Here is a 25,367-nt window from a genome sequence, read left to right as displayed (position 1 = left end):
ACTCTTTGTGGTATATTCCAGCTGCTGCAAGATCCTGTTTAGTAAGAGAGTGCAGTTTCAAAGGGGATCAAATTGGCCAAAGAAGAGGTGTTCTTGGTTTTGCTGTGCCAGATGGAAATAGTGAGAAGAAATAGCGAATTGTTGCAACAGGAATGGTAGAAACAAAGTTTCACAGCATCACAAGGCCTGACATTGACCTCAAATGGCTTGACCTGGGACAAACGGTCATAAAAAGTCTTTTGATAAAACCAGTCATTTTCCTCCGGCATACTGTTGAAGTCATTTTGACCTTTTTTGAAGCCATCTTTCATCCCCATCTTGCTCAAGGTAGGTGTAAGGTTACATCTTTCTGCCTATTTGATTGTTGTACTCCCATACCTGTACTTTGTAAATGGTCCACTCTGAGTGGACTACTTGGGCATTTCTTGAAGATCAGTTTTCTTTCAGTTACATCTAGTAAAAATCATCACAATTTAAAATTATTGCTAGACTAAGTCCAATTATGAACTTTTATTGTGCAGGAAATCCAGTTCAGACGTGTCAGACACCAAGCTGAGTGGTGCGGTCGACAAGCCAGAGGGATGGGATGTCATCCAGAGGGACCTGGATGGGCTAGAGAGGTGGACCTGAGCAAACCTCATGAAGTTTAACAAGGCCAAGTGCAAGGTCCTACACTGGGGTCGGGACAATCCTCATTATCAATACAGGCTGGGGGATGACATGATAGAGAGCAGCCCTGCGGAAAAGGACTTGAGGGTACTGCTGGATGAAAAGCCGGACGTGAGCCAACAGTGTACACTTGCAGCCCAGAAGGCCAATCGCATCCTGGGGGGCATCAAAAGAACTGTGGCCAGCAGATCCAGAGAGGTGATCCTGCCTCTCTACTCTGCTCTCATGAGACCCCACGTGGAGTACTGTGTCCAGCTCTGGAGCCCTCAGCACAAGAAGGACATGGACCTGTTGGAGCAGGTCCAGAGGAGGGCCACAAAGATGATCAAAGGGCTGGAGCACCTCTGCTATGAAGACAGGCTGAGAGAGTTGGGGTTGTTCAGCCTGGAGAAGAGAAGGCTCTGGGGAGACCTTATAGCAGCCTTCCAGTACCTGAAGGGGGCCTACAAGAAAGCTGGGGAGGGGCTGTTTGCAAGGGCATGTAGCGACAGGACGAGGGGCAATGGTTTTAAACTAGAGCAGGGTAGGTTTAGATTAGACATTAGGAAGAAGTTCTTTACAATGAGGGTGGTGAGACACTGGAACAGGTTGCCCAGAGAGGTGGTGGAACCCCCATCCCTGGAGACATTCAAGGCCAGGCTTGATGAGGCTCTGAGCAACCTGAGCAACCTGATCTAGTTAACCATGTCCCTGTTTACTGTAGGAGGGTTGGACTAGATGACCTTTAGAGGTCCCTTCCAACCCAACACATTCTGTGATTCTATGATTAATGCTATGTCCTCCAGGAAGAAAATGAGAGCCAATATCACATCTGTTGCAAAGGACTAGGCTGTAACATTTTTAAAGGGATTTTCTTGTGCTTGTTACTGATGGCAGAACAAAACCTTAAAAACTATGGATGCATTTTCATTTCAGTTCTAGAGCAAGGGAGGGTTTTATTCTGTGTCCTTGTCTTGAATACTAACAATACACTAGCACACCAGTTTTTATTATTCTGTGCTGTGTCTGCCAGTTCTGCTTGTCATGAGGTCAGCTACCACAGAGGTGCCAGGGATTATTTTATGATGCTGAGATTTGCACTGGGAGACAGAAGCCCCATCTTTCATTGTAGGATAAACTGAAAGCATGTTAATGTAATGTGTCTTGACAGGCATAGAATCACTAGGTGACACGCAGTCCATGCTGACAATGTGTTTGTATTGAGGCTTATCTCAGCACTTTCCCATAGATACTTCCTTCTTTAGTTTTCAAAGTCCTGGGACCTTTCCAGGAGGAGTTTGTGGACCTGAAATTTTGATGATACAGAACAAACCCAGGGTTTCTTGAAAGAAGTTATTTGGAAAAGCAGTCATGTAGCACCTATTATTTGGCTACCTTTGAGTATTTTAGAAAGATGAGTGCAACGTGCACTAGCTGACCCTGCTTGCATAAGGGGTTGGACCAAATGAGCTCAAGTGGTCACTTCTAGCCTGGGCGATTCTGTGGTTCAGGCTGTGTTAGCCTGACTTGAGAGCCAGACACTAGTTACCACGAGAATAGTACAGGGAGGCACAAATGAAGCAGTTTCCAGTGTTGCTTGGAATAGATGAGCTCTAACGAGTGTTCTCCTCTGGATGGATTCCTTTCCTTCTCTTTCACCCTTTTTACCTGCATCCCAAGTTTGTCTTATACTGGAAGGCGTGCTCTTTGGCATCATCGCCCAAGCAAAGCTGAGATTGGGAGCAGCTTGATACTAAAACCAGCCTGTTTGACCCTTTGCAGCTCTCACCAGCTGGCAGACACCATGCTATAGTTCCTTGGAGAGCGTCAGAGGTATTGCTTGGCAGGGCCCTGCAGTGTGGAATGAGTGAGGGGATGCACAAAAATTAGCATGGGAAGGCCTTTTGTTTGGTTCAGCATGGCACTCTTCCTACCTCCTTGGGCAACTTTTGCTTTTACATGTCCCAGTAATTGGGAATACACACAGCAGAGAGATAGGATTAATATGCTACAAGGCTAAGAATTAACATGCTTACCACCCTGATGAGTCTTTGGTGGCCAGCCGTCATGCAGGTGGAGGAGGGCTGGTCTTTGTTGCTCCCTAGAAGAGACTCAGCCTTGATGTTGCTACATGTTGCCTCCCAATTCTGATTTTATTTTTTCTAAATTGCGATTTTCTACCTCCTCATGCAAGTGTTTCTCCTCCTGAGGCCTTGCTATGCTGACTATTCCATCCTGACAATAACTTCTCTGTGTTTTTACTTTTCTTGTTTTGCATAGCCTTCACTTGTGTGCTTTTCCACACCTAAACAATAAACTTCTTAGTAAAGCTGAGTCAGTAGCACACAACTGGGCTGCACCAAGGTAGGTCCTGGATGACAGACAGCTGAACCCTGAGCTGCGGGTTACAGACAGGGGAGGGCACTGATTTTAGCAGCAGTACTTTGTACAGGGAAGAAGATGCAGGTATACTTTGTTGGGTGGAGATGTATTTCTAAATACAGTAGCTTTTGGGGAGGTGGAGTGAGTTGTAATTACAGGTGGAATTTTGCTGAGGGTAAATGTTTTTACAGGACCGCCCTCCTGCATTCAATATTGTTGCCTTAGATAATGTTCTCTGACATGTGGTTACTGAATTCCACAATGGCTACAAAGTTTTATACTATTCCTCAAGGCCACAGGAGAGCACAACTGCTGCCCTCCCAAGCCAGGAGGCTTCGCTTCCAGCAGAGGGAACTGATGTTGCCAGTGCAGCATTGCTTGTTCACTACTGTACAGGGCAAAAGGGATGTTTCGAAGCTGTTTTTCTGGGCTGTAGGCTCTAAGTCAGACTTTTTAATTCTAGTGTGTTGTGACATGAAAGCAAGCCTGCTGAGTAGGTCCCAGGAGGTGAGATAGTGCAACAAGCAGTGGTCAAAAATGGGAAACCGAATGCTTAAAAAGAAAAGTCCAAATGTGTGAGCCAGTACAGGCAGGACACAGGAACAACCACAAAACCACAGATGAGATGCAAAGAGTAAATTTATTTTTGTTACCTCACCAACCAGGGGACCTCTGAAGCAGCACCCAGGCAGAGTCACACAAGCCAGGACGCAGGCACCGCTGAGCTCGGTCGTGCTAGAGGATCGACGAACCTGCTGTTTTCACCTGTATATCAGGGATTCGTGCAGGCGTAGTTCACCACTGTGCTTTGCTCTTTCCGACTGCAGGGCAGGAACATCAAGCATGTTTGATAGGGTGCCGCTAAGTCTTATCTGTGTTATCTAAATGCAGATGTTCTACTTGTCCAACATACAAGGCTACATGACAATCAGTATGATGTATGTGTTTTTTGACACCCCAGCTGCAAGTCAATTGAGCATGTTTACAATCTTTCTCGCCAATCCGCCGTTATTTTCTCAAAAATGCATTGACTCAGTGGGCAAAAGCTTGCTCAACACAGTGTTTAATTTGATCTGATATGTTTAGTAAAGGCCTAGGATAACATGCTGAATAATGGTGGTTTTGGGACTGTTTGAAGACTAGTGGGAATAAGGCACTAAGTACGTCAGCTTTGTCAATGGGGTGGATGAAGTGGTTAATTTGGAATGGCGAGAATGGAAATGTGCTCTAACCTTGCATCTTACATGATGCTCTAAGAAAAGCAGGTAAATGAGTGTCCTGAATAGCACAAACGCAACTCCAAGTTCCTTTATTGGATTAAATGCAGATCATGGTAAAATACGAAGTAAAGCATCATTCAAAATCTCACTGACATTTCTGTCAATGCCACGACTATCTTTACAGAGATGCACTCATAAATTGCATAATTCATCATAAATGATTACATAAATCATACATTAATCTATGAAACAGGTATGTGCAGATATTAGCCAGGAAACAGGTGTAATTAGGTTAAATGAAAAAGATGAAGCAGATTTGAATTCTGGATATTTTAGATGGCATATCAATAAGAGATAGTAAGAAGCATGTTGCTCATAGTTTTCTTAGTATTTTTGCTGGTTAGAACTCTCAGCAACCTTAACCTACAAAGTTTAGAAAAATGAGGAAAAATTGCTAGGTAATTAGAAGTCAGAGATTAAAAGTTAGGGGGTGGACCATTTTCCCTCGCTGCCTCATTTTTTCATGAAGCTGCAAGGGCAAGAGAGAATGAATGTAACGTGTCTGTATACACGCAGTGAGACAGGGAAGGTGAGGGGCATTTTGAGATTATTCCGGGTTTGTACTAAATTTGTTAATTTCCAACAGTCATTTGAAAGGAACGTAAGGAAACTGCGTTGTAATGCAAGTGCATGTTTCTCAGTGAGAAAAAGAGAGCATATAGATGTCTGCAAGTTCTTTTTTTTTTTTTCTTTCAGGGTTTTTTTCCTTTCTGGGAGATAAAAGAGAATGAACTGCATTCCCCCTGAAGGCAGCACTTGGCGTGGGGCTAGATGATGGCCTGTGTACAGACAGCTTTCGTGGCTCCGCCTTACTCTCAAAGAGCAAAGCCAGAAGAGCAGGTTTGATGCAAGTGAGCAGAATTCTGCACTCTCTTTTCTGTGGAGCACTGTCTCATTAGAATAATGGAAAGGAGCAGTAGAGGGACAGTCTCTGAGGCACAGAATGGTCTCTGGTTGCTGCCTTACTTTGGCAGGGGAGGAAAAGGGGGAAGAGAGAAAAGGGACGTGCACTTTCACTACCTATGGCTACATGGCTTAAGGTTGAGCTTTTAAAACTGCAGTTCACATTTTTCCATTGAAGGGTGAACTTTGGGTGCTGTCTGGGAGCAAGTAATAACTCATTCTAGGGGAGAGCAGAATCTGCCAAAAAAGAGGATGCTCTTGGACTTGTTGTGTCTGATGAAGAAGTGGAAAGGGTGGTCAGCCTTAAATTGCAGAGCATAGCTGACATTTGTACTTGTAGCTACTATGCTTACAGCAGAAGCAGCAGCTGCCTCAGTGCCTTTCTCATCAACTGCAACAAAAGACTTGTGCAAAACTTTGGAGATCAGCACATCACCCTTCTCAGCCATTCCACTGAAATCAGCATCGATGCTGAAGGCACTGTGCATTCCCATGCTGATCAGTTTATCACTGAGGTCATATTTCTCTTCCATTGTGAACTTAGGGAGGTACAGATCCACAAGAGTCTCAGTCATCTTCTTGGAATCAGTCCATTCGGACAGCTTCTCATATGTCAGTTCTCTCTCCAGCTATCATTTAAGAAAGAGAAGGAATTTGATGTTTGCAAGGAAAAAAACAATTAACTATGAATTAATCAATTTTATGGCAATGTAATGAATTAAGCAGTTTTTAAATTACAAATTTAACATTTAGCTGAAAGCATGAAATATAAATTGGTTTTACTGATGACCAGGGTCAGGGTGTGCAACACACTTAATGTTGCAAGGTTTTGAGCACCACCCCTGCTAAATTCGTTGCAAAAGAAAGACGGGGAACTAAACACCTGCAGCTGCCATCCCCTGAGGTAGTTCTTTCTTCTCTTTTAATTCAGTCTTGATGTGAAGGAAATTGCTGGGAGATTGCCAGCTGTGTGGCAGGTGGTTTGGTCCAGTTCCATAGAAATAGGTGTTATTGCACTTATTTCCTTGGCAATTTTAAAACAAACTGCTTGCAGCAAAATCTTCCACTGCCACTCTGTGTCCTGCGCACTATGTCACCAGGGTTCAGCTCAGATCAAAGGGAGGAGAGCAATCAATGCTATTCATGACATGATAGGCGCCAAGAATTTAACGATCTTGCAACTGTAGTAACTAGAATGGCAGATCTCATTATTGTAGCAAATGCAGTCTCACCAAAATCCAAGCTTTTCAGACAGCAAACAAATGGGGTGGGGGGTGGGGAAGGGGCAAACAGCATGAGAACAAGACCGTGAGTAAACTTCCAGGCCATGGAGAAGAGGTGTCCAAGTGTCTGATAGCTCAGGAAGAGGCTGTGAGTACTTGTGCAGTACTGTCCTTCCTGAACCTGCAGTGAAGGGAGATTTAACCCTCACAGATCATGTAGGACTGGGTGTCAGTCGTGAGGCTGTTGAAGAGCTAAGCATCTGGTCATGCACAGTGCTGACTCTTCAATTCTTAGCAAACTAAGGGCACTCAGTGCGGAGGAACTTTCTTGGGATTGGATAGGTGTTAAAGGAAGTTAATTCAGCTAGTGGAGGGGACGAGACAGCATGTGCTCCGGGGGAGAGATATAGTCACCAGCCTGTCCCTTTTTTTTTTTTTTTAATGACTGGGTGGTGATACAAAATGGATGTAGCATACTTTTTTACCTGTTCGAGACCCGTAGTGCTGTCTTTGATGTCATCGGGAAGGAGGATGAACATACTGAGTTCATGTTTCACATACGGCAACTCAATCATTTTGAAATTCATTGTTTCCATGATGAGAACTGGAAATGTATCTCTCGTGTGCATCATCTTCACAGGCTTGGTCTTGTTCTGTAAAAATTTCTTGTAAGTAAGAAATCATTCCTTGAAAGGAAGGATGTTGATGACTCAGTTCAGTGGAGGGAGAGGAAACTTTTGTAAACAGCCTTTATATCAGTGACTTGTCATTCATTTTCCAAAGCTTTTCTTGACTGAACAATATTGCTTATTTTGGTGTTTGTACCAGAGTATTTCGTTGAGGGATGAACTAACTGATTTTTATCTTCTCCCCAAAATGTGCACAGCAGCGCACAGAGGAGGGAGGAAGAGAGTTAGAAAAGTCTGCAAGGATTAGGGGGATGGAGCAGGTATGGGATATTGTCTTAAAACACTACGGCAGAGAAACAGCTATGGTTTAAGAGCGCGAGTGTTGTGCAGTTTTTCTGTGATCTCCTCTCTCTGGCAATAAAAAGTGATTAGTTGATTGCTCTTTATGTCACAGCCCTTAATAGAAGATAACATTAATGCCTGAGCAAAGGGCCTCATGATGAGGGGAGTTCTTGGCAAGCCGTCAACTTTTCAGGATTATGTAACCTTTCTTAACATGTACGTCCCTTTATTCAGGGAAGCAGCCAACATATAGATGCTAATCTAAAGAGGGTAGATTTAGATTAGATATTAGGAAGAAATTCTTTACTGTGAGGGTGGTGAATCACTGGAACAGGTTGACCAGGGAAGTTGTGGATGCCCCATCCCTGGAAGAGTTCAAGGCCAGGCTGGATGAGGCTTTGAGCAGCCTGGTCTAGTGGGAGGTGTCCCTGCCCATGGCAGGGGGTTGGAACTAGGCGATCTTTAATGTCCCTTCCAACTCTAACCATTCTACAATTCTATGATTAGGCAGAAGCTACAGTTCGTGGAAATTGCCCTGAGCTCTTGTCTGTTGATGTGAATTCATGGACATTTCTTCTGGATACATGCCATTAACATTTCGTCTAGTCTTGCCCAACCATGCACCCTTTCAGAGTACCCCGTTGCAGCTGTATTTGAGCAGGTATGTTTGTGCCTGGCTAGGCTGCTCCGCACAGAGGCCTGGGTACCATACTCACCCATGACGCAGCAGGGATTTCCTGTCCATGAAGCTTGGACTCTCAGAATCACGTTCCCACAATCTAGCCCTTTTAGCACTGTTTTACAAAAACGTTTTAAGTGACTCTAGTGCTTTTGGAAATGCAGCTCATTAACATTTACCTGAGCAGCATCTTAATGTTGCAGCAAGCTGAGCACTGACACATTTTGCTGTAACCAACTTTTCACAGAGAGTCTAGTTACCACAGGGATACCTAAAAGACTTACGAAATGGAAAGATTTCAGCAGTAGCTGTTGCCACCATGCTGTTTACGGTAAAAAGGATACCAGAGGCGCTTACCTTGCTTAGTCGGAAGGGTTGCATATCTGTATTTTCTGCCTGAAATTTCACTTCCCATTCTGCCTTGAAGTAAATGGCATTTACCAGAATCAGCTTGGTGGAGTTTATCACATCTCGTGAACCCAGAAAATTCTTGATTTTGCCTTTTGAAATCGGAACAGTCAGGTTTCAATCCAATGTACCACAGTGAGCATGTGAATTAATTGATTTTTATCTCAGTTCAACTCCTTGGTGAAAATCTCCATGCCTCAGTGTCCTGCTCCCTAAAATACTCCCCTGACATAAATCAATTAGTTTGCTTACAGTTTCCAAAGCTGTTTGCTGCCCGGTTCTCCTGGCTAGCTGATGGGGATTGACTCCTTCCCCCAAAACTGTCACAGCAACTAGAAGCAGAAAGCCATGTGCTGACTCGCCAGCTGGTTACACCAGGTGAAAGGAGGCCAGCACCTCTGGCCAGTGCAGGATGGTACAGCTAGGTAGGCATCCCCACCCAGCTTGGAGCTCATTGGTGGGCAGAGGTGTTTCTCCCCTCTGTCCGTTCTGCCTGTGGTGCATGGGTGCAGTGCCAGGGCAGCAGCTGTGCTTGAAGACCAGCTGATGCAGAGCACAGCGGAGTTGATGGGAGTCTCCCCGAGGAGCTCACTGGGGTCTGCATCAGGTATTTGAAGCTGCTTAAGGGTGCTGCTCTTTCTCTGTCCTCCCACTGCACCTCTGCTCACTGTCCGCATCGGAGGGCAGGACCTGGCTGCTGCAGTAGCATGTGGGGAAGCAAGGGCATCTGCCCAAGGGAAATGGCAGGCTGGCTTAATATGAGAGTAAAGATGTCAGAGTTGAGCTCAGCTTACCCTCAGTTTGTTTTTCAACCCAAGTGTTGATTTCCTTTCTGGATTGGTCCGGTGCTGTCTTAAAGTTAACCTTGCGTGGCTCTGCTTTGTAGTAGTTCTTACTGAGTTGTATGTACATCTGACAAATAGCAAAAAGAAAAAAAAAAAAAAAGTTCTATACCATGCTGGATTTTTCAGTTCCAAAGGGAATTTGTTAGCTCTTGGACATTTTGATAGCTTCTTGGGGCCAGAGGACTGCAGGATCTTCCTTGTTACTCTCGGTTGGGCTGAGTTAACAGTTAAGAAATAACCAAAGGACAGAAAATTCCCTTCTTTTGTTCCTGCTTTTATTTGGAGAAGTAAGGAAGGCTGTGCGCATCCCATGGGTGTGCTTATTTTAATGTCTTGTTTACAATTACATATATTGGGGGTTCCAATAATAAAGCTATATTGCATGAAAAGGAATCCCTACACTACAGTCAAAGGGCAATGCATCCTTAAATACTGTGAGCAGACCGACTGGTATTTTACAGTTAAGTTTATCACTGGAATCTAGGGTCAGCTTCAAACCCGTTCTGTTAATGACAAGTAATTAAAATGATAAATATTTTTTCACACCTTTTCTTACTCCTCTGGGAGATTCAACTTACAGGCAATAATGGGAAGGTTTTTTCCACGTAAATGCAGTTGGCACTTTTCAGCGAGTAGCTGCTTCTGGGTTTGTTAATGGCAGTCAGGAGCTCTTTGAAGCCAGAATGGATACCTTCAGCTTGCTTGTGCTCAGGATCCTTGGAAAGAGAAACCATGCATTCAGCAATTGCATTTTTGCATAAAATTTTCAAAACATGCTAAAAGTGATCTATCTGGGAGAGGGATTTGGGTTCCTCTCTTTCTTTTTATTTTTCCAAGTTTACCATCACTGCAGTTTGCAGGGTTCTGTTTATGACTGGATTAACTGATTTGCCATATAGCAAACCTTCCAGATTGTCCCAGCAACTTGTCCTTCCGTGCTTCTTGGAGTCTAAGTGAGTGAAAGGAACTGAACTTGAACCTGTTGTGATGTATGTTTGGGTTCGTACTTTAAAGAGGGGGGCAGACAAGAAATACTGGGCTTCTAAAACTGCATCTGGACATTTTGATTCTGGAGATTCTTTATGTTTGGATTTCAGTTCTAATAGATACCATTTTTCTTCTCTTTGGTCTCCTCCGAGAAGGTCTGGCCGCAGAAGAAGAGCCTTCAGCTCCTGCTGCTTGAGTGAAATGAAGAACCTGCAAGTAGAGTTTCCAAAGGTAAGAAAGAGGCCTGAAGGAACTGCTGTGATTTAAAGCCAAACAGGGATCAAATAGTTGTCTTTTTTTTCTCCATATGATAACTCACTGTGCTGTCTGCTGCATAGGTGACTAATCAAATGGATGCTGAAGCTGCAGTATACATAAATCCCATAGGGTAACAATGAGTAGCACTGTCTCCCTCCCCGAGCACCAATGCAGTGCTCCTGTCTGCACACCGCAAGGCTGAACTCCCTTCCACAGAGCTGTTGCTCTCAGCAATAGAAATGTGTTTGTGCAAACCCAGATGATTCTACTCATGATACTGGCACAAAGGCATCTGAACAGGAGTGAGAGCTGGGCAGGACTGGGCACCGCAGCTCCCTCTGAGCCAGTAATGTGCCCATGTGGCATTAGCAAGGATTGGGTTGAGGGCTGTGGAGATACCAAAGCCCTTCCTGTTTTCCTGCTGGATTGCCAGGCAGTTGTTTTGGAAAGCATAAATCAAAATAGAAAGATGCATCCTGGCCAGGAGAGAGAGGGAGGGTGCTAGAATCTGCAAGCCTCCTGCCGATTAGTTAGGAGCTACTGGCATCAGCTGTTTGCTTCTTAAAGGGAGTATCCCAATCATAGAATCATAGGATAAATTAGAAGGTGCAGAATAATTTAGAAGAAGTCGGGTTCAGAGAACATCTGTGCTCAGCATGTGATACTCGCAGGAAACTTTCTTTTGGTGGAGAAGTGGGGGACCTGCTATGAAATGAGTAAAATTTATCATTCGCTTGTTACATTCTGTAGTCTGCCTTGATTCCTTGTCACTGTGGTGACAAAATTTTCTGTCTATCACTGAATTTGCAGTGAATACAGGATCTGGGTATTGTATGAGGAGTATGCTTCATAGAGCAACCTACCATTGCCATCTCTGTTGCTGTATTGCCTTTTGCACCTAGGTACGTCAGAGCCAGAGCAGATGATATACTCCAAGGGGAAAAGAAAATGTTTTTGCCCTTGTTGGTCTCATTCAGCTTGTTGAAAAGATCAACTGTAAACTTGCCGACTGATGCCGAGACCAGTTCCATTGCTACAACCTGGAAAGAGGCAACAGACAGAACCGTACTATTTGAATGTTTAAAATTATGTACACGCTGCATATTAGTGAGAAATGTTACGTGTGCAGTACAATACATTGGCACGCACTAAAACTAATAGCCTACTTGTATGTTTTATCTTCCACACAGACACTGTTTGCCACATTTTAGGAGCAGCAATTTCTTTTAGGTTTTTTGTTGTCCAGAAAATGTTTTCCTGTAATTGTACATATGTCCTCTTTTATATGTCTGCAGTTTTCTTCGTGTTTCTTTCTGCCTTTGTTTTTCAACAATGTGCAGATTTGTACCCTGTGCATTTTTCTTCCTTTTCATCCTTAACTAATGATTTATCAAAGTAATGTTCCCAGGGGAATTTAAATGCAGTTTTAGTACATAGGTTCACAACACGCCTAAATTTCACACTATTTCATTTTGTATCTGTATAGAATTGAGAGCTGACACTGAGAAAGAATTTAAGCATAATTCTTAGGCTCCTGTGCTTTTCCTCGCCAGCCACCTATTCTGAGTAGTATCACGAATAGCAAAGCTGTTATTTGCTTTTAGGGTGATGGAGTTTTATTCATGGTGTGTACCTATCACCTCTTCTGTATGTTCCAGCAATTTTATTTTCCCAGAAACTAACAGATTCCTTGAAGTTATAAGTATTCCAGACTTAAAGATATCTGCCCAGTAGTACCTCCCTCATGCTGTTTTTCAGTCAAAAGACCAGAAATTTTGTTCTTGTTTTTATTAAGATTTATATCTATGGAATGGAACTACAGAAATTGTGGGTCAATTTCTGAAGTCTACAGGTATTTTTCAAGTATTTGGTTGCCAAACCACTACAGTTCTGGCAGTCAGTGTTCTGTCAGTACCAAATCCGTACCACAGAGTGATTTTCTCTCCTTGGAGAACACAACCAAGAGAACATCTGGATGCTAATGAATACTCCTAATGAATACTCCTTTGAGTCCCTGGCCTGATAATGTGCAGTGCTGTGCCTTTGCAGAATGAAAATGGCTTTTTCTTCACCTGAAGTATGCGACTCCTTTATCAAACTGAAGTTTTTTATTAATAAGATAGTTACTGCCCTAAGAAAACTTCCCTTCTTGTGATCAGTTCTGCCCCAAATTAGCAGTTTTCCTTAGCCTCGCTTACTCTAAGGACTGACATCTAGAAAAACATGAAGCAAGAATAATGCACTATAACACTGGTATATTATAATTTACCTGTACAGTCATGCAAGCCACAGATCGCCTTTTAAAAGCATCAGAAAAGTTACTTAAATTGGTTTAAATACTTACCTCTAATCCTGTGAGAGAGAAGACTTGGGTCTTATCCTCGGTCAGGTCCAGTGTTTGTGTGTTAAGCAATGACTAGGTTTAGAAATATAGTACTGCTTGCACCTCCCTTTCCTTCTCACCTACACCCAAATTTAGAAATATAGTACTGCTTGCACCTCCCTTTCCTTTTCTCCTACATCCAGGTTGTTTCTGCCTACCCAAAGCCCATTTCTGCCAAATCCCCAAAAGATCTTATGTAATTTTTTCCTCCTTGTTGACCTTGTCGCTGTTCAGTTTCAGACATTTCAAAGGGACAATGGAATTAAAATCTCAGCTCTATTGTTACACCACAATAGTCTACCCAGAGGATAGCAGAACAGTTCCCCCATTCCAATGGTCTTCTGGTGTTGTGGAGACAACTGGTCTGTTGTTTAAAATAAATGACTAGTAAAAAGGTTACACAACTAGAATGCTTGTTTTTGCTTTCTGGATGTAGGCAGATATTGTAGGCCTGATTCTCCTCTCTGGTTGTGTGCAGCTCTGACTCCTGGGTTTCAAATGTGGTAAGTCAGCATAAAATGTCAAGCTTACTGATTAAATTAGACACTGGGAGTCCAGCTTCAGACTGAAGATCATTAGCAGCATAGACAGAGGCAAAACCATGAAGGACCATTCAGGGTAAGGGATGGACACCCCAGTGGCTGTGTTGGTGAAGAAATCTCGTTGCAGCCATGGCTGGGAGTCATTTGAGAGAAATGCTGCAAAACACTAAATTAGCGCACAATACTAACTCACATGTAGTGAAGGAGGGCAAGGACTGAAACAACCCCACTGGGTGGGCTCGAGCAGGCATGCAGTGAAAAAATACTACAGGGGCAAACATGGCACAGTAGTTTTCACTGCAGTCTCAAAAGAGAGCCGGGTTGCTGTTGGGTGGTGGAAGAAAGAGAAGGTGGCGGCAACAACTGCGAAGACCCTGGGGGACAGGGGAAAGGGAATGGAGGAAGGGAAGGAAACTGTACTGTGTGCTAAGCATTTTGCTGCAAGCCTGATTACAGGAACAGAGTGGGTTAAGTATTCTAAAAAGTGGCAGAAATCAACGTTGTGCAAGGCAATGAAGAAATGCCAGTAATTAAACAAGTGTTGTTTTTAGTATGATGAGTAAGTCCTCAAGAAATCAGTATAGGAGAAAGGTCAACTGAATGGTTAGGTGGTGGGAAAGCCCAAGCCAGGAGACTCCAAGTCTCAAACAAGTATGCTGAGAGTGAGCAAGCTAGCTCCCTCTGGTAGTCGAGAAACAAGGATGCCAGGCAGGATGAGAAAAGGAGGTGGCAAAGCAGAATGGCTGTTGACAAGAGAGAGAAAATCATACACATTAATTGAAAGGGACATCCAGAGGTCAACCTCCTTCTTGGAGCAGGGCCATCAGTAGATAAGGTCAGCCACAGCCCGTTGGAGAATGGAGAATCCCCAACCTTTCTGGGCAACCTTCTCCAGTGCTGTGCTGCTCATCCCGCGAAAAGGTTGTTCCCTAATGTGCAACTCACTCTTCAAGTATGATGGCCATTGTGACTTGGTAATGATCTGGCACTTCCAAGAGGGACGTTAACTCTGTCATCTTTGCAATCATGCTTTAAATAGTTGAAGGAGACAGAAAAGGTGACTCACATTTCCATTGACTTTAAAGCCCTGTGAGTGAGTTTGGGGGCATGTTGTCATGGTTTTGTTCCTCCTTGCCTCCCAGGTGTGTCTTTCCCATCTTTATTCCTGAGGCACATCAGGAAATGCTTAAGGGACTTGGCCATGGGGATGTGAAGCCCTTGCACGTGAAGCAGGGCAAGGCAGAACTGCAAATGAATGCACTGTATTATGTTTCCCAGCTCAGTCAAACAGAAGGCAGTGCTGTTGAGTTTCCTATGCTCCTTCTCATTTGGGAAGCAGAGCCAGAAGGGACCCTGGAAGCAGCTGGTCACATGCAAGAAAACAGAAAGGACTCGGTGACACTCAGCAGTCTCCTCTCTGTCAGAAAAAAGGAGCCCTGCCGACACAGGAAGAGGTATTTCTTGTAAGATGCTGGTGGTATCTGCAAGCCCTGTAAGAGACCCAGTCCTTTGCTCTCTGTTCTGAATTCGGAGAGTTAGGAGCATCCCCTGAAAATGTGCATGACTGATTAGGACACTCTCCTCCTTGGGAGAAAGAGCTGTGACAGGAGTAAATGTGTACTGGGGGATTTGCATGTAATATTGCAGAAGGCACTTAGGAAGTTAGTATCACAGGCTTGATTCTCCAATTTGATCTAGTCTCAAACCAGTGAAATAAGTGACAAAGCAAAATGAGAGTAAAGCAGTGCAGTGCTGGGTTGGTAACTGTGTTGAAAGCATGAAAAGTTTCAAAGGAGCAGATTTCAAGGCACTTATGTTTTATTTTCCTCCAATTCTATATTGTTGTTCAATATTTTCCAGTTGCTGTGGGACAGAGATTAGAAAGGACATGTGTTAGCCCCTTTGCTTGCATGAAAGAAGTACCAGTATCAGGAACACAGAGGATTTTACAGGTTTATTTTGTTACCAGCTGTGCCAGGCTGCAAAGTTGGTATAAAATTGACAAGAAGGTGGGTGAGGTAACCCTCCTGGGATGACCAGCTTAGCAGAACGAAACCAATGGAGATGCAGCAGTGTTCTGCAGGAAGGAGTTTTTCCTGTTTCTTTTCTTCTTAGCAAAGCAAGTGTGTTGGGAATTACTGGTTTAGACCAACTTATTCTGTTCTGCATTGTGGCAGTTCTGGTCCAGAAAGCGCTGAAAAGCTGCATCAATATTATTCTATGCACAGTTTGGTACTTACAGTGTAGCACTAACCATTTTGGGGTTCTTTGGCTAGGAAAATGAGCCAGAGGCTTGAATTCCAGGTTATTTTTAACATATGCTCTCTTCTAACATTGAGAGACTTGTCAAAAGTACAGGAAAATGAAGTAGTAGTGCACAGACTATTGAGATGCTCTTCGTGGCATGTGTTTTGTTTGTTATTGTGGTTGCAAGAGGCTGTTTAGTAATGGTTGAGTTTCTAGGGGGAAGAAAACCTTCCCAAGAAGAGGATACTCTTGGTCTTGTTGTGTCTGATAAAGAAGAGAAAAGGATGATCTGCTACAAAAATAACAGTAGCACCAAGACTTCGTGATGCCAGTGCTGCTGAACTCACAGCTGCTGCCTCTGTGCCTTCTTCATTGACTTCCAGATAACACTTGTGAAAAACTTGTGACAAAACCAGCTCGCCCTTCTCTGACATTCCTGTGAAATCAGCTTGACCTTCAGTGAAGGCATCTTGTATCCCCATCCTGCTCAAAGTAGACTTGAGGTCGTATTTCTCTTCTAACGTGAACCTGGGCAGATAAACCTCCATTTTTGTTTTCTCCATTAATTCTGGGCTGGTCCACGCAGACAAGTTTTCAAAAGACAATTCTCTTTCTAGCTGCAGTTAGTAAAAAGAGAATCAGGAAATTACAGAGTGTTCAAAAACCTGTGCACTGAGGGCTATTTCTTCTCTTTCCTTAAATGGAGAACTTTTCAAGCTTTTATGTTTTATAAGAGTACAAAACAAACAGTAGTGAAAGACCAATTTGGAGATCTACAGTATTTGAACTGTTCTCAGTAATTGTCACGGAATACAGCGGGGTTAAATAGCTGTAGAACAGAAACATCAGTGTCAAGTAACAGTAGTCTGGTTGATTTGCTGTTCACCTGCCTTCCCTACACTTTAGAATTTACTGAAAAGAGCTTTTTTTCCTACAGAACACCCACTAACGTAAATGAGAATTTAGTAAGAGTTTATTATCCAAAGGCAGGATCCATCTCTTTACAGAAGGTGGCAGTGTCCATATGTACTAGCTCTGGACTTCCTGGAAAGTCGTGGAAGCTATCCAATTTGTGGATTGGTTGGTGGTTTTTTTTGAATGAAATCATATCTGTCTGAATCGGTACAGACAGTGAATCTCAGCAGGGCTGTCTTTCTGTCCTCATTTTTGTTAAGCTGGAAGAAGACCCAGTGTTGTAGGGCTTGGGTTACCTCTTTCCAGGACTGATCAACATTAGGAACCACAGAAGTGCCAGCTACCAAGAGTAAGAAATCTAGTCTGAGCTCTAAGAGTTTCAAGCTCACAGTGCTAGACCAAGTTTGGCGTTTGCTTTTCCTTGCTCAGTACCCTCATTCCTAGAAACATGACTGCAACCCGATCTTTTACCTCACATGTGCATAAAATAAGTAGATAATGACACTCATTTTTTCACATGATTTATGTTCTCAGTTGCTTTACCTTTTGTAGGCCGGCGATGTCACTTGGTAGCAGGATAAACATGCTGAGGTCATTATTGACATATGGAAGCTCAAGAACATCAGTCTGGACTGATTCTATGTAGGTCGAGTTAAATTTATCGCTCAGGTACATCATTGGCACTTGTTTAGTTGTATGCTGCAACAAATCAAATGAGATATTTGCCATTTTTACTGAACAGTAAAGGACTGAGTTAAAGTAGCACAGTGGAAATTTATTGTATTTACTGTAGCAGCTGCCCACTGTGTCTGAGACATCCTTATGGCTCTAACTGGTAGAACACAGGATCTACAGAGGACCTCTGGTCTTCTGGAAAGGCACTTGGAGGCTAGGCGGGCTATCTAAGCTGTCTCAGGTGACACCTATTACAGGAAGCTCTATTCCACTCTGATTTTTCACATGGTTAAAAATGAAAATGTGAAGAACTAACCCATACAGTTTTGTTCATCTCTTTGTTTCCCCTGCCTTCCGAGAATGGAAGCTTGTTTCAAATCAGCTTCTGAAGTTTTTACTTGTGGTTCAGGTGTTACTATGTGTATGCAGTCTTTGTGCTAAACATGTGGTGAAGAAAACATACTGTATGCATTAAATGAAATAATAACTTTCATGACGGATTTCATGTGGATTTAAAGATGGACAGGAATTTCTCTCCCTCATCTTTGTCACTGCTTTTTCCACCTGCAGTCTAGGCTATAGGTCAGTATATTGCCATACCGTGTTTACTCTGAAAGGCCTTTGCCTGGTAGCTTCAGCTTTGAATTTTATTGCCCAGTTTCCTTTGAAGTAGAGCGCATTTGTCAGGACTAGTCTGGTGAGTGAATCTACAGATCCAGGAGGCAGCAGATTTTTGATTTTACCTAGAGAAAACAGAAGGACATTTACACATTTGTGCAGTTTTACTGTTTCAGAGTAACTGTTGGCACAAATTCTGTGTATATAAGTCAGGGAAATATTAAGTGCTGATAGAGCATGATTCCAGCTTGAGGTTAATTGCAAATAAATTACTGGGGTAACCTTGATTTGCAAGGAAGAATAAGCCACATTGCTCACATGTTCCAACGGAGGAGACTAATTTTAGTAAGGGCTTGTCAGTGGATGACTGCTTTAGGAAAACTGATCTGATTTACCTTTCTGAGGCAAATCGTCAACCTGCCCCGGGCCTCTTGGCTACAGAGACTTTTTCAATGCTGAAATGGCTTCTTTTTGAATTGGGAGAGGAAAGGCAGGATCTTACCTTCAGTCTGGTGTTCAACCCTGGAATTGATCTCTCTTCTGATTTCGTCTGCTGCTCCCATAAAGTCAACTGATTGTGGCTCTGCATTGTAGTATTTCTTGGCTGACTGTAAGTATTCCTGTAGTGCAAGAGAGACAGCTATCTTATGTTTGTTGCCTGGCAGTGTGAATGCTAATAAATAACTACAGCCAGAGTGAAAACATGATAAAAATGACATAGAATACAAGCACTGCATTTTGTCAAAGAAGCAAAGTATTTTTTTAGTGGAAATACTCAATTTAAATGTTTACACCTAACCACATTTGCTAATGACACTGAAATTAGATACGCATCACATAAAACTAAAAGCTTAGTGTCCAAAGTATCAGGAAGAGTCTCGTAGAAAATATTTATGTTAAGACTAACAACACGATTTGCATATGTAATGAAAATATTTAAAAGCATATAGTTTATGATATGTTATCATAGATAGATCATAAAGGTTAAGTGGCACTACATAATCTGAATAAATGGCCTACCTACCTTACTGAAAGGCAGTGTTTTTTCTCCATATAACTGGTTTACACTTTTAAGCAGGTAGTTTTTAGTGGGTTGGTTGATTGCAAAGTTGAGTGCTTTAAAGCCAGTATGGACATCATCCGATTTGCCAATTTCTGTCTTGGAGAAAAGAAAGAAAAAAGTTACTCAGCTGTTGTGTAAAATAGTTCAAAATCTCTAATTTCTTCCATGCAGCTCCATGTAAAATATTTCTATAGAGGTAATCTGTTACCTGTATTGCAACATAAGAGGTGTTCTAAACCAGACAGCTATTAAAAGAATCATTTGAAAGTATTAAAAGTTGCAAACATGGTATAGACACTGTAAATGGCTCAGAAGGCAAGTGGTAAGAGTCTGAACTATGTAAAACATTTAAGGATTTCTGAGCGGAGATTGTAAAATTAAGTATACACAGAGAGTGAGAGACAGAACGTAATTCTTAAACAATGCATGAAGATTTGGCTGTGTGACTCCTTCCATTTATGAAAGTTTAGTGTGTTACATGGAAAGTTTGCCCCTAAATTTCTTAATCTTGCTCTTAATGTTAATATTTTGTAATTTTTTTAATACTGCAGTAATTGCAGTAAATTCTTTGTCTTGAAGTAACAGGATTAAATGAATGTGGGCTCAAACTCTCAAATGAACTCAAGGAAGTCAAGCTGTGAATTAGTAAACTAAAAACCTGTGCTGTACTCATCTGTGCTGTCATTACTTCAGAATCAGGGGCATGAACAGACGCTTGAATTTCTTAACTGCTAGAATGGGCCCTTTGCCCTACCCACAGCGCTCTGTAATTCTTACAATTCAGACAAGCATTACTCATGAGGAACAATCCCTCTCCTCTTCATGCAGTGCCATGGAGTTGTTGACGTAGCCCCTAAATTAAATCCTCCCGCCATAGGATTTGGCTGTGGAATGCAGATCCGAGTTCCCATTCATCAGAACTCGTGGCTGCTGGGGCTTTGTGGGCAGCCTGCAGGGAAATGGCTCACTCCCACAAAGAATAAGGATGACGGGAAAGAGCAGGGAGAAGAGCTTGATGCCACCATGGTTGAATTGTCAATTAGGAAAACCTGACCTCACTGACTCAGAGGGATTACGTTTACTTTTTTGTATTTTTCTGCTATCTTAAATTACATATACTTTGGTAGAAGATGCCTGCCTGCCAGTACGTCAAAGAAATATCTCAGGAAAATAATGATTTCCACTTCTCTAAGATTTATTGCAAGCAACTAGTCTACCTTGGGAAATTCCAACATGTCGATTTATTTTGTTAACTAGTCAACAGAAATGGAGACTAATTTCTGAAGAAGGCTACCTACCAAGCATAGGTAGCCTGGAAAAGTTAATACTCTGGTTTTTGTTGTCTTGATGCTGCAATCAAATGCGTGAGAAGACAGCTCTGTTCTTGTGATTAGCTCTCTGAGGCAGGGACCATGCCTGTTCACAGAACATGCTTTGGCTAAATAGCTAGCTATTGAACAGTAGTAATTTGAGAAAGAAATCTCTCCTCAAAGCTAATGGAAAAAGATCAAGACATACATTGACAGAGAATGGTAACATTGAATTTTAAATTTTGCAAATTTGAGGTTGGTTTTTGCAATTCTGCCTAAAAAGGGGAAGCACGTTACAAGTATTGCATTAGATGAAGGTATCACAGGATGCCGTACCAATTAATTGTGTACGCTACATCTGAGGCAAGCAAACATAGGCAAATGCAAATGTGGAAGGAAGATACAAGCAAGAGAAGACATGACCATGCCCATAACTTGATCACTAGACTTGGTGAGATACCTTCTGGAAACAGGCATGTCGATTTGATACACGGTCTTCCGTTCTGGAATATACTTGCATTTTTATGGTTGTGGTGACGTTTCTGGCTCCTTCAATTTTGTTAAAGTGAAGTACCTATAGTGGAAAAAGCAATAATAAATGCAACAATAGAAAATTTGCTGGTTCAGTAAAATCTTTCGGTGATGTCATGGGACTGGTTATGAAGAGAGTCAAACTCAGATTTTATCCTTGTGTTCAGTCCTGCCAGTCTACAAAATGGCATGAGCACACTAAGCTGAGGATTTCAGGGCAAAACTCTCATGTAACTAGCCTTTCTAGAGGAATCTGCCTGCTTTGAGTTATGCCCTGGGATGACCAGTTAATACCTGGGAAGAGCCAGTTATCTCCAGATGGAGACTATCAAAGGAGAAGTTTAAAGGGAGCGCTGCTATGTGTCAGAAGGCACGAAAACGGTGGCGGCAGTTTCATGCCTTAAATCCCTTGCTCTCGGCATGTGCACCTTACCCAGGCTACAAAAGGGTGCGCCCAATCTGGGAAGATTTTTCAGAAGAGGTATGCCTTTTTCTTGTTACTTTCGCTTCTTCCTAGAAGGAGGTCACTCCTTTCTTTGTTACCCTGCTGGCTCTCTTTCGTCCCGTAAATCAGGAGTTAGATCGCTGTCTTAACAGGTGGGACAATTTCTTCTGCCTTAGCCTCACCTCCTACGATAGGATCTAGGTAACTGTGCACTGGGGCTGTTCTCATTGCCGCCTGCTGAAGCTATGAGCTTTGCACAAAGACGACTTAAGGATTTCAGTAAGTGATTTCGCCTGCGAAATGCATACCCCAAAGAAAGCGCTGTAGTCTCACCGTATCTCCTCTCTGATCTTGCGGATGTGGATTTATGTTTAGCAAAGTTCAAAACTCACAATAACTATCAGGGAGAGTCTTTTTGTGGGGGGTCATTTCCAAAGAGATGAGATGCGAAATGGGAATTTCTGTGGCAGAGTAGAAGGAGAATCCAGGTCTCCCACTCCCTGGTGAGTGCTCAAGTTACTGAGCTTTGGGATACAGATCCCTTATTTCTGCTGGTGGGATTTAAAAGGAGACAATGTCACCAGTGGCACTTCTCTCCTTTGTTGGGGGCCTGTTTCCAGAGGTTAGAGTAGACTATTTCTTTGACCTACACAAGCAGAGAACTGGTCTATTCATTGCAGTGCCCATCAGGGGTAAAACAGGAGCTGGCATATATATGTGTGGAGTTTTGATTAGAGTAATTTTTCTGCTTATGGCTTTCCTCTGTTCCATCACCTTAAATTTCTTGCACAGAGGATCTTATTCCAAGAGATCAACCCTTTCAGACAGCTACCTTTTGAAGCCCAGACTCACCTTTGCCATCTGATCTGCAGTGTTACCTTTCGCTCCCAAATAAACAGTAGCCAGGGCAGATGAAATACTCAAAGGGGAGAATAAAATATTCTTGTCACCGTCTTCCTGACACTCATGTTTAAAAAAATCAAGAGCAAAGCTTGTGTTTGCTTTATTCAAAGCTTCCATTGTTCTGAACCTGCACAGAAAGGGAGAAAAGATGCTATTAGCAAAACACTAATTATGACTATGTGTCTGCAAGTTTCTCTTCAGATTTTGAAGTTTCTTTTGTGGTTTAAAGGCTTTCTAAAAGTATTTATCTATATGAAGAATGAGTAGGATTAATTATTACAAAGTCATATAAGATTTAGCATGTCCTGTTTCACTGATGACACTACCTATCATTTAGGTTAGGGAAAAAGCAGCCGCCAACCTTGTTTCGTATTTGTTCACCAGGACGTTTATTGAGCTGTCCTTTATAGCATCTTGGAGTGACAGTTAATAATGTCACTCACCAGTGCCTGCGCTAGGGGATACTGAGAGACTGTCTCTTATGACAACATTTATGCTTCAATTTGTGCAAGACCCTTTTGATACTCATAACTGTAGTGAAAAAAATACTCTGGTAATACTAACAGTCAAACTATTCCTTTAGGACAGGACGAAATACTCCTTCCAATGCTTGGGCAAGCACCGCCCCATCTGTTGCATGCCGAGCATCCTGAATTCCCTTTTTGACTTCCAAAAATGTCCTGAAACTCTGTCGTACAGTGCTAGCCCACATCCTAGCTTCCCAGTTCTTCTACAGGACAAGGTTTCCATATTCAGTAGGCCACAAATGCTGCTATTTGTCATTTACATTGCAGGTTTAGCTGAGAGCTCTAGGCACTGGGAGCTATTCTGGTTGGTATAGGATGGCCTTGGAATAAAGACAGTTTGTCTCCTGAGTAGCTTGCAAACCAGGACCTGATCTGATGTTTCTAAGAACTACAGAGCACAAGAACAAATTAGCTGACTTAAACAAACACAGTGGTTCTTACTCTGCTATGATATATATGCTAGCCAGTGCGCTCCAGAAATTATAGAACTCTGTACAATAAATTTCTCTACCTGTATATTTTTTTAAGACTTCCACCTTCTATACCGTGCCTGTGCCATTTTAGTAAATTACTTTCCCAAGCATTTGTTCTTTCCAGTTCAGATCCCTACTTCCTTTTTTTCTATGCATTTGTCAACAAAGCAACATCATCCAAGAGTATATGAAATAAATAATCTCTAGAAATCATTACAGTACCTTCGTTTGTGCAGGGAGGAACACTGCTGCTCTGGGTGTCTCCAAGGTTTCTGCAGTTCACATGAAGGGTAGGGTGAATTTATAGTGTGTCTGGCCAGTTCTGCAAAGGTTCTTATGACTCATGAATGTGCAATTGGTTATGCCCTGAAGGCCACATCCCTGTGGAAGAACTGAATCATCTTAGAGTAGGATGTGAAGTGATGGTGAGAGTAATACCATAGAAGAACCTTACAAAACTGACAGCAGAAGTATTGCTATAAACACTTTTGTGGCAACAGGCTAGTAACAACTTGAACCTGTGCTACTTTAAACAACTTTTGTGGTTTGAAGGGTTTAAAAAAAGGCAGTTGCTGACCTACTCCTTTTATGATTTGTCTAATAGAAATTATTTCTGACAAACAGACAGGCAGAGAAAAGACAGTAACTTCTTATGTGTGAGTTTTTCTATTGTCCGTTTCCTATTGAGAAAGTATTTGTCACTCCTGGTGGGTTTCTGTTTAGAAAAATGGATTTGGTTAATCTTGGAGGATTCTAAGACTGTACAACCAGGGAAATGTTGTCACTGTGAGATAGCGAAGGTTGAGAAACAGGCACCAAACTGTTGCTTTTATTAACAGTGGCAACATCACTAGAACCTGCTGTAGGTCTTAGATTAGGCTTCATTTTTCTTCCACTGTTGTTTCCCCACCCTAATCTGAAAGCTGCTGTTCGACCAGTGTAGCACCTCAGAGATCTATTCCTTATTTTTCCATTCCAGAAATGGATAATCTGTCAAATCCTCTTTTTCTTCTTGTCTTGGCTACTAAAATGCCTCCTTCCCTGATTTTCCTTGCAGTCATGCTGCCCCTTCCTCTCTTGTCCTTTTTGTAGCTGTCTGTCCCCACTCTGACCCCTAACTGAAACAACCCGTGTAATCCTACCCTTGCCCTTTATTTCATTCTCTACCTCCCTGCACTGTTGATAATACCACCTTCAAAACCTGGGAAGGAGCTGCTTGTCTCTCCAAGGCTGCCTCCTCGACGCTGAGCAAGACTCACTCATGAGGTCTATCTCCTCGGCATAAACTGCCCACTGAGAGCTTTCTTCTGACCCGCTGTCTATGAGCATACGTTTAACATGGACTTGACTTGTAGGTCGGTGGCTGGCACAGATGTTTCCTGTAATGAGGAATGAGTCATGGGAGTACCTACAAAACTTGGTGTAAGGCATGGGAGGGCACAGCTGTAAAGGGTCCCTTGGCAATGGTCAACCATCAATATAATGTTCGAACCAAAAACTTTGTTAAAGTTGCTTTTCTACCTGTGAGGAACCGCAGGACTTTTAATCGCATGGTGTTTTCCTGCCCCTAAAGGTCTTTTGAAATTGTAGCTACATAAAACCAGCGTGTTTCAGTGCAAGCTGTAATTAGGTGCATCTGTTATGTTTTCCGGAGAGCGGTGTGGTGTAGGAGAAGTGTTCACTGCAAAATTAATTGCTTCCATTGTGCCTGGGAAAGTTGTAATCTGTTTACATTGGCCTTAAGTGATTTCCAAAGCCTAAATGATTTGAGTAATCTTTGCAAATTTAACCATGTTGTTGAATGAGTGATTGATACTACATCCCTTAGAGCAACTACTGTGGATTTTCTGGTTTTAAAACAGGGGTGAATTTCATTTGGTAACTTGTAATACTGCTTGCTGCTTTACGAGAAGTGGCTGTTTATGCAGAAATGCTGGGTTACACTGAACGAGAGGCTCATGTCTTTGTACAAGGTTTTAAAGCTGCCTTTTTAAAACACCTCTTGAGTGGCATGGCTGGTCATTAGCCAAAAAAAAAAAAAAGCATACCGAGTAACTAAAATTATACTTGTCTCAGAGAACAGCATATGCTAAATCAACGTGATGGATTAATAACGTTTTCCAATATCCTTTTAAATTGGCACCACCAGAG

The 25,367-nt window shown here is 42.5% G+C and overlaps 2 protein-coding genes across 2 annotated transcripts; both read right to left on the bottom strand.

Annotated features, from left to right (window-relative positions):
• Positions 1-4,144: 4,144 nt before the first annotated feature.
• LOC128905846 (heterochromatin-associated protein MENT-like) lies at positions 4,145-13,011 on the bottom strand. The gene is made up of 8 exons (XM_054192421.1): positions 12,929-13,011; positions 11,448-11,624; positions 10,450-10,536; positions 9,918-10,055; positions 9,289-9,406; positions 8,444-8,586; positions 6,922-7,089; positions 4,145-5,842 (listed from the first exon to the last, which is right to left on the bottom strand). Exons 2-8 carry the CDS (start codon positions 11,613-11,615, stop codon positions 5,429-5,431), a joined length of 1,236 nt encoding a protein of 411 aa, XP_054048396.1. The 5' UTR covers positions 11,616-11,624; positions 12,929-13,011; the 3' UTR covers positions 4,145-5,428.
• A 2,957-nt stretch (positions 13,012-15,968) lies between these two features.
• On the bottom strand, positions 15,969-22,333 carry LOC128905853 (serpin B10-like). Its single transcript, XM_054192433.1, has 7 exons — positions 22,166-22,333; positions 20,798-20,911; positions 18,989-19,123; positions 18,467-18,584; positions 17,947-18,089; positions 17,215-17,370; positions 15,969-16,373 (listed from the first exon to the last, which is right to left on the bottom strand). The coding sequence occupies exons 1-7, from the start codon at positions 22,331-22,333 to the stop codon at positions 15,969-15,971; spliced, it is 1,239 nt and encodes a 412-aa protein (XP_054048408.1).
• Between the last annotated feature and the right edge of the window lie 3,034 nt (positions 22,334-25,367).

The sequence above is a fragment of the Rissa tridactyla genome, chromosome 2 (genome assembly GCF_028500815.1).
Source record: "Rissa tridactyla isolate bRisTri1 chromosome 2, bRisTri1.patW.cur.20221130, whole genome shotgun sequence".
Classification (NCBI taxonomy): domain Eukaryota; kingdom Metazoa; phylum Chordata; class Aves; order Charadriiformes; family Laridae; genus Rissa; species Rissa tridactyla.
The sequence above is the reverse complement of the archived record's forward strand: the minus strand, read 5'-3'. Positions and strand labels throughout refer to the sequence as shown.

Coding starts and splice junctions, on each gene's coding strand:
- LOC128905853 (XM_054192433.1), bottom strand. CDS start 22,333: ATGGAAGCTTTGAATAAAGCAAACACAAGCTTTGCTCTTGATTTTTTT. Junction 18,090..18,466: donor GGTTGAACACCAGACTGAAG/GTAAGATCCTGC, acceptor TGTTTTCTCTAG/GTAAAATCAAAAATCTGCTG. Junction 16,374..17,214: donor ACATCGCCGGCCTACAAAAG/GTAAAGCAACTG, acceptor TACTAACTGCAG/CTAGAAAGAGAATTGTCTTT.
- LOC128905846 (XM_054192421.1), bottom strand. CDS start 11,615: ATGGAACTGGTCTCGGCATCAGTCGGCAAGTTTACAGTTGATCTTTTC. Junction 10,537..11,447: donor CAGCAACAGAGATGGCAATG/GTAGGTTGCTCT, acceptor CTCTACTTGCAG/GTTCTTCATTTCACTCAAGC. Junction 7,090..8,443: donor AACCCTTCCGACTAAGCAAG/GTAAGCGCCTCT, acceptor AAATTTTTACAG/AACAAGACCAAGCCTGTGAA.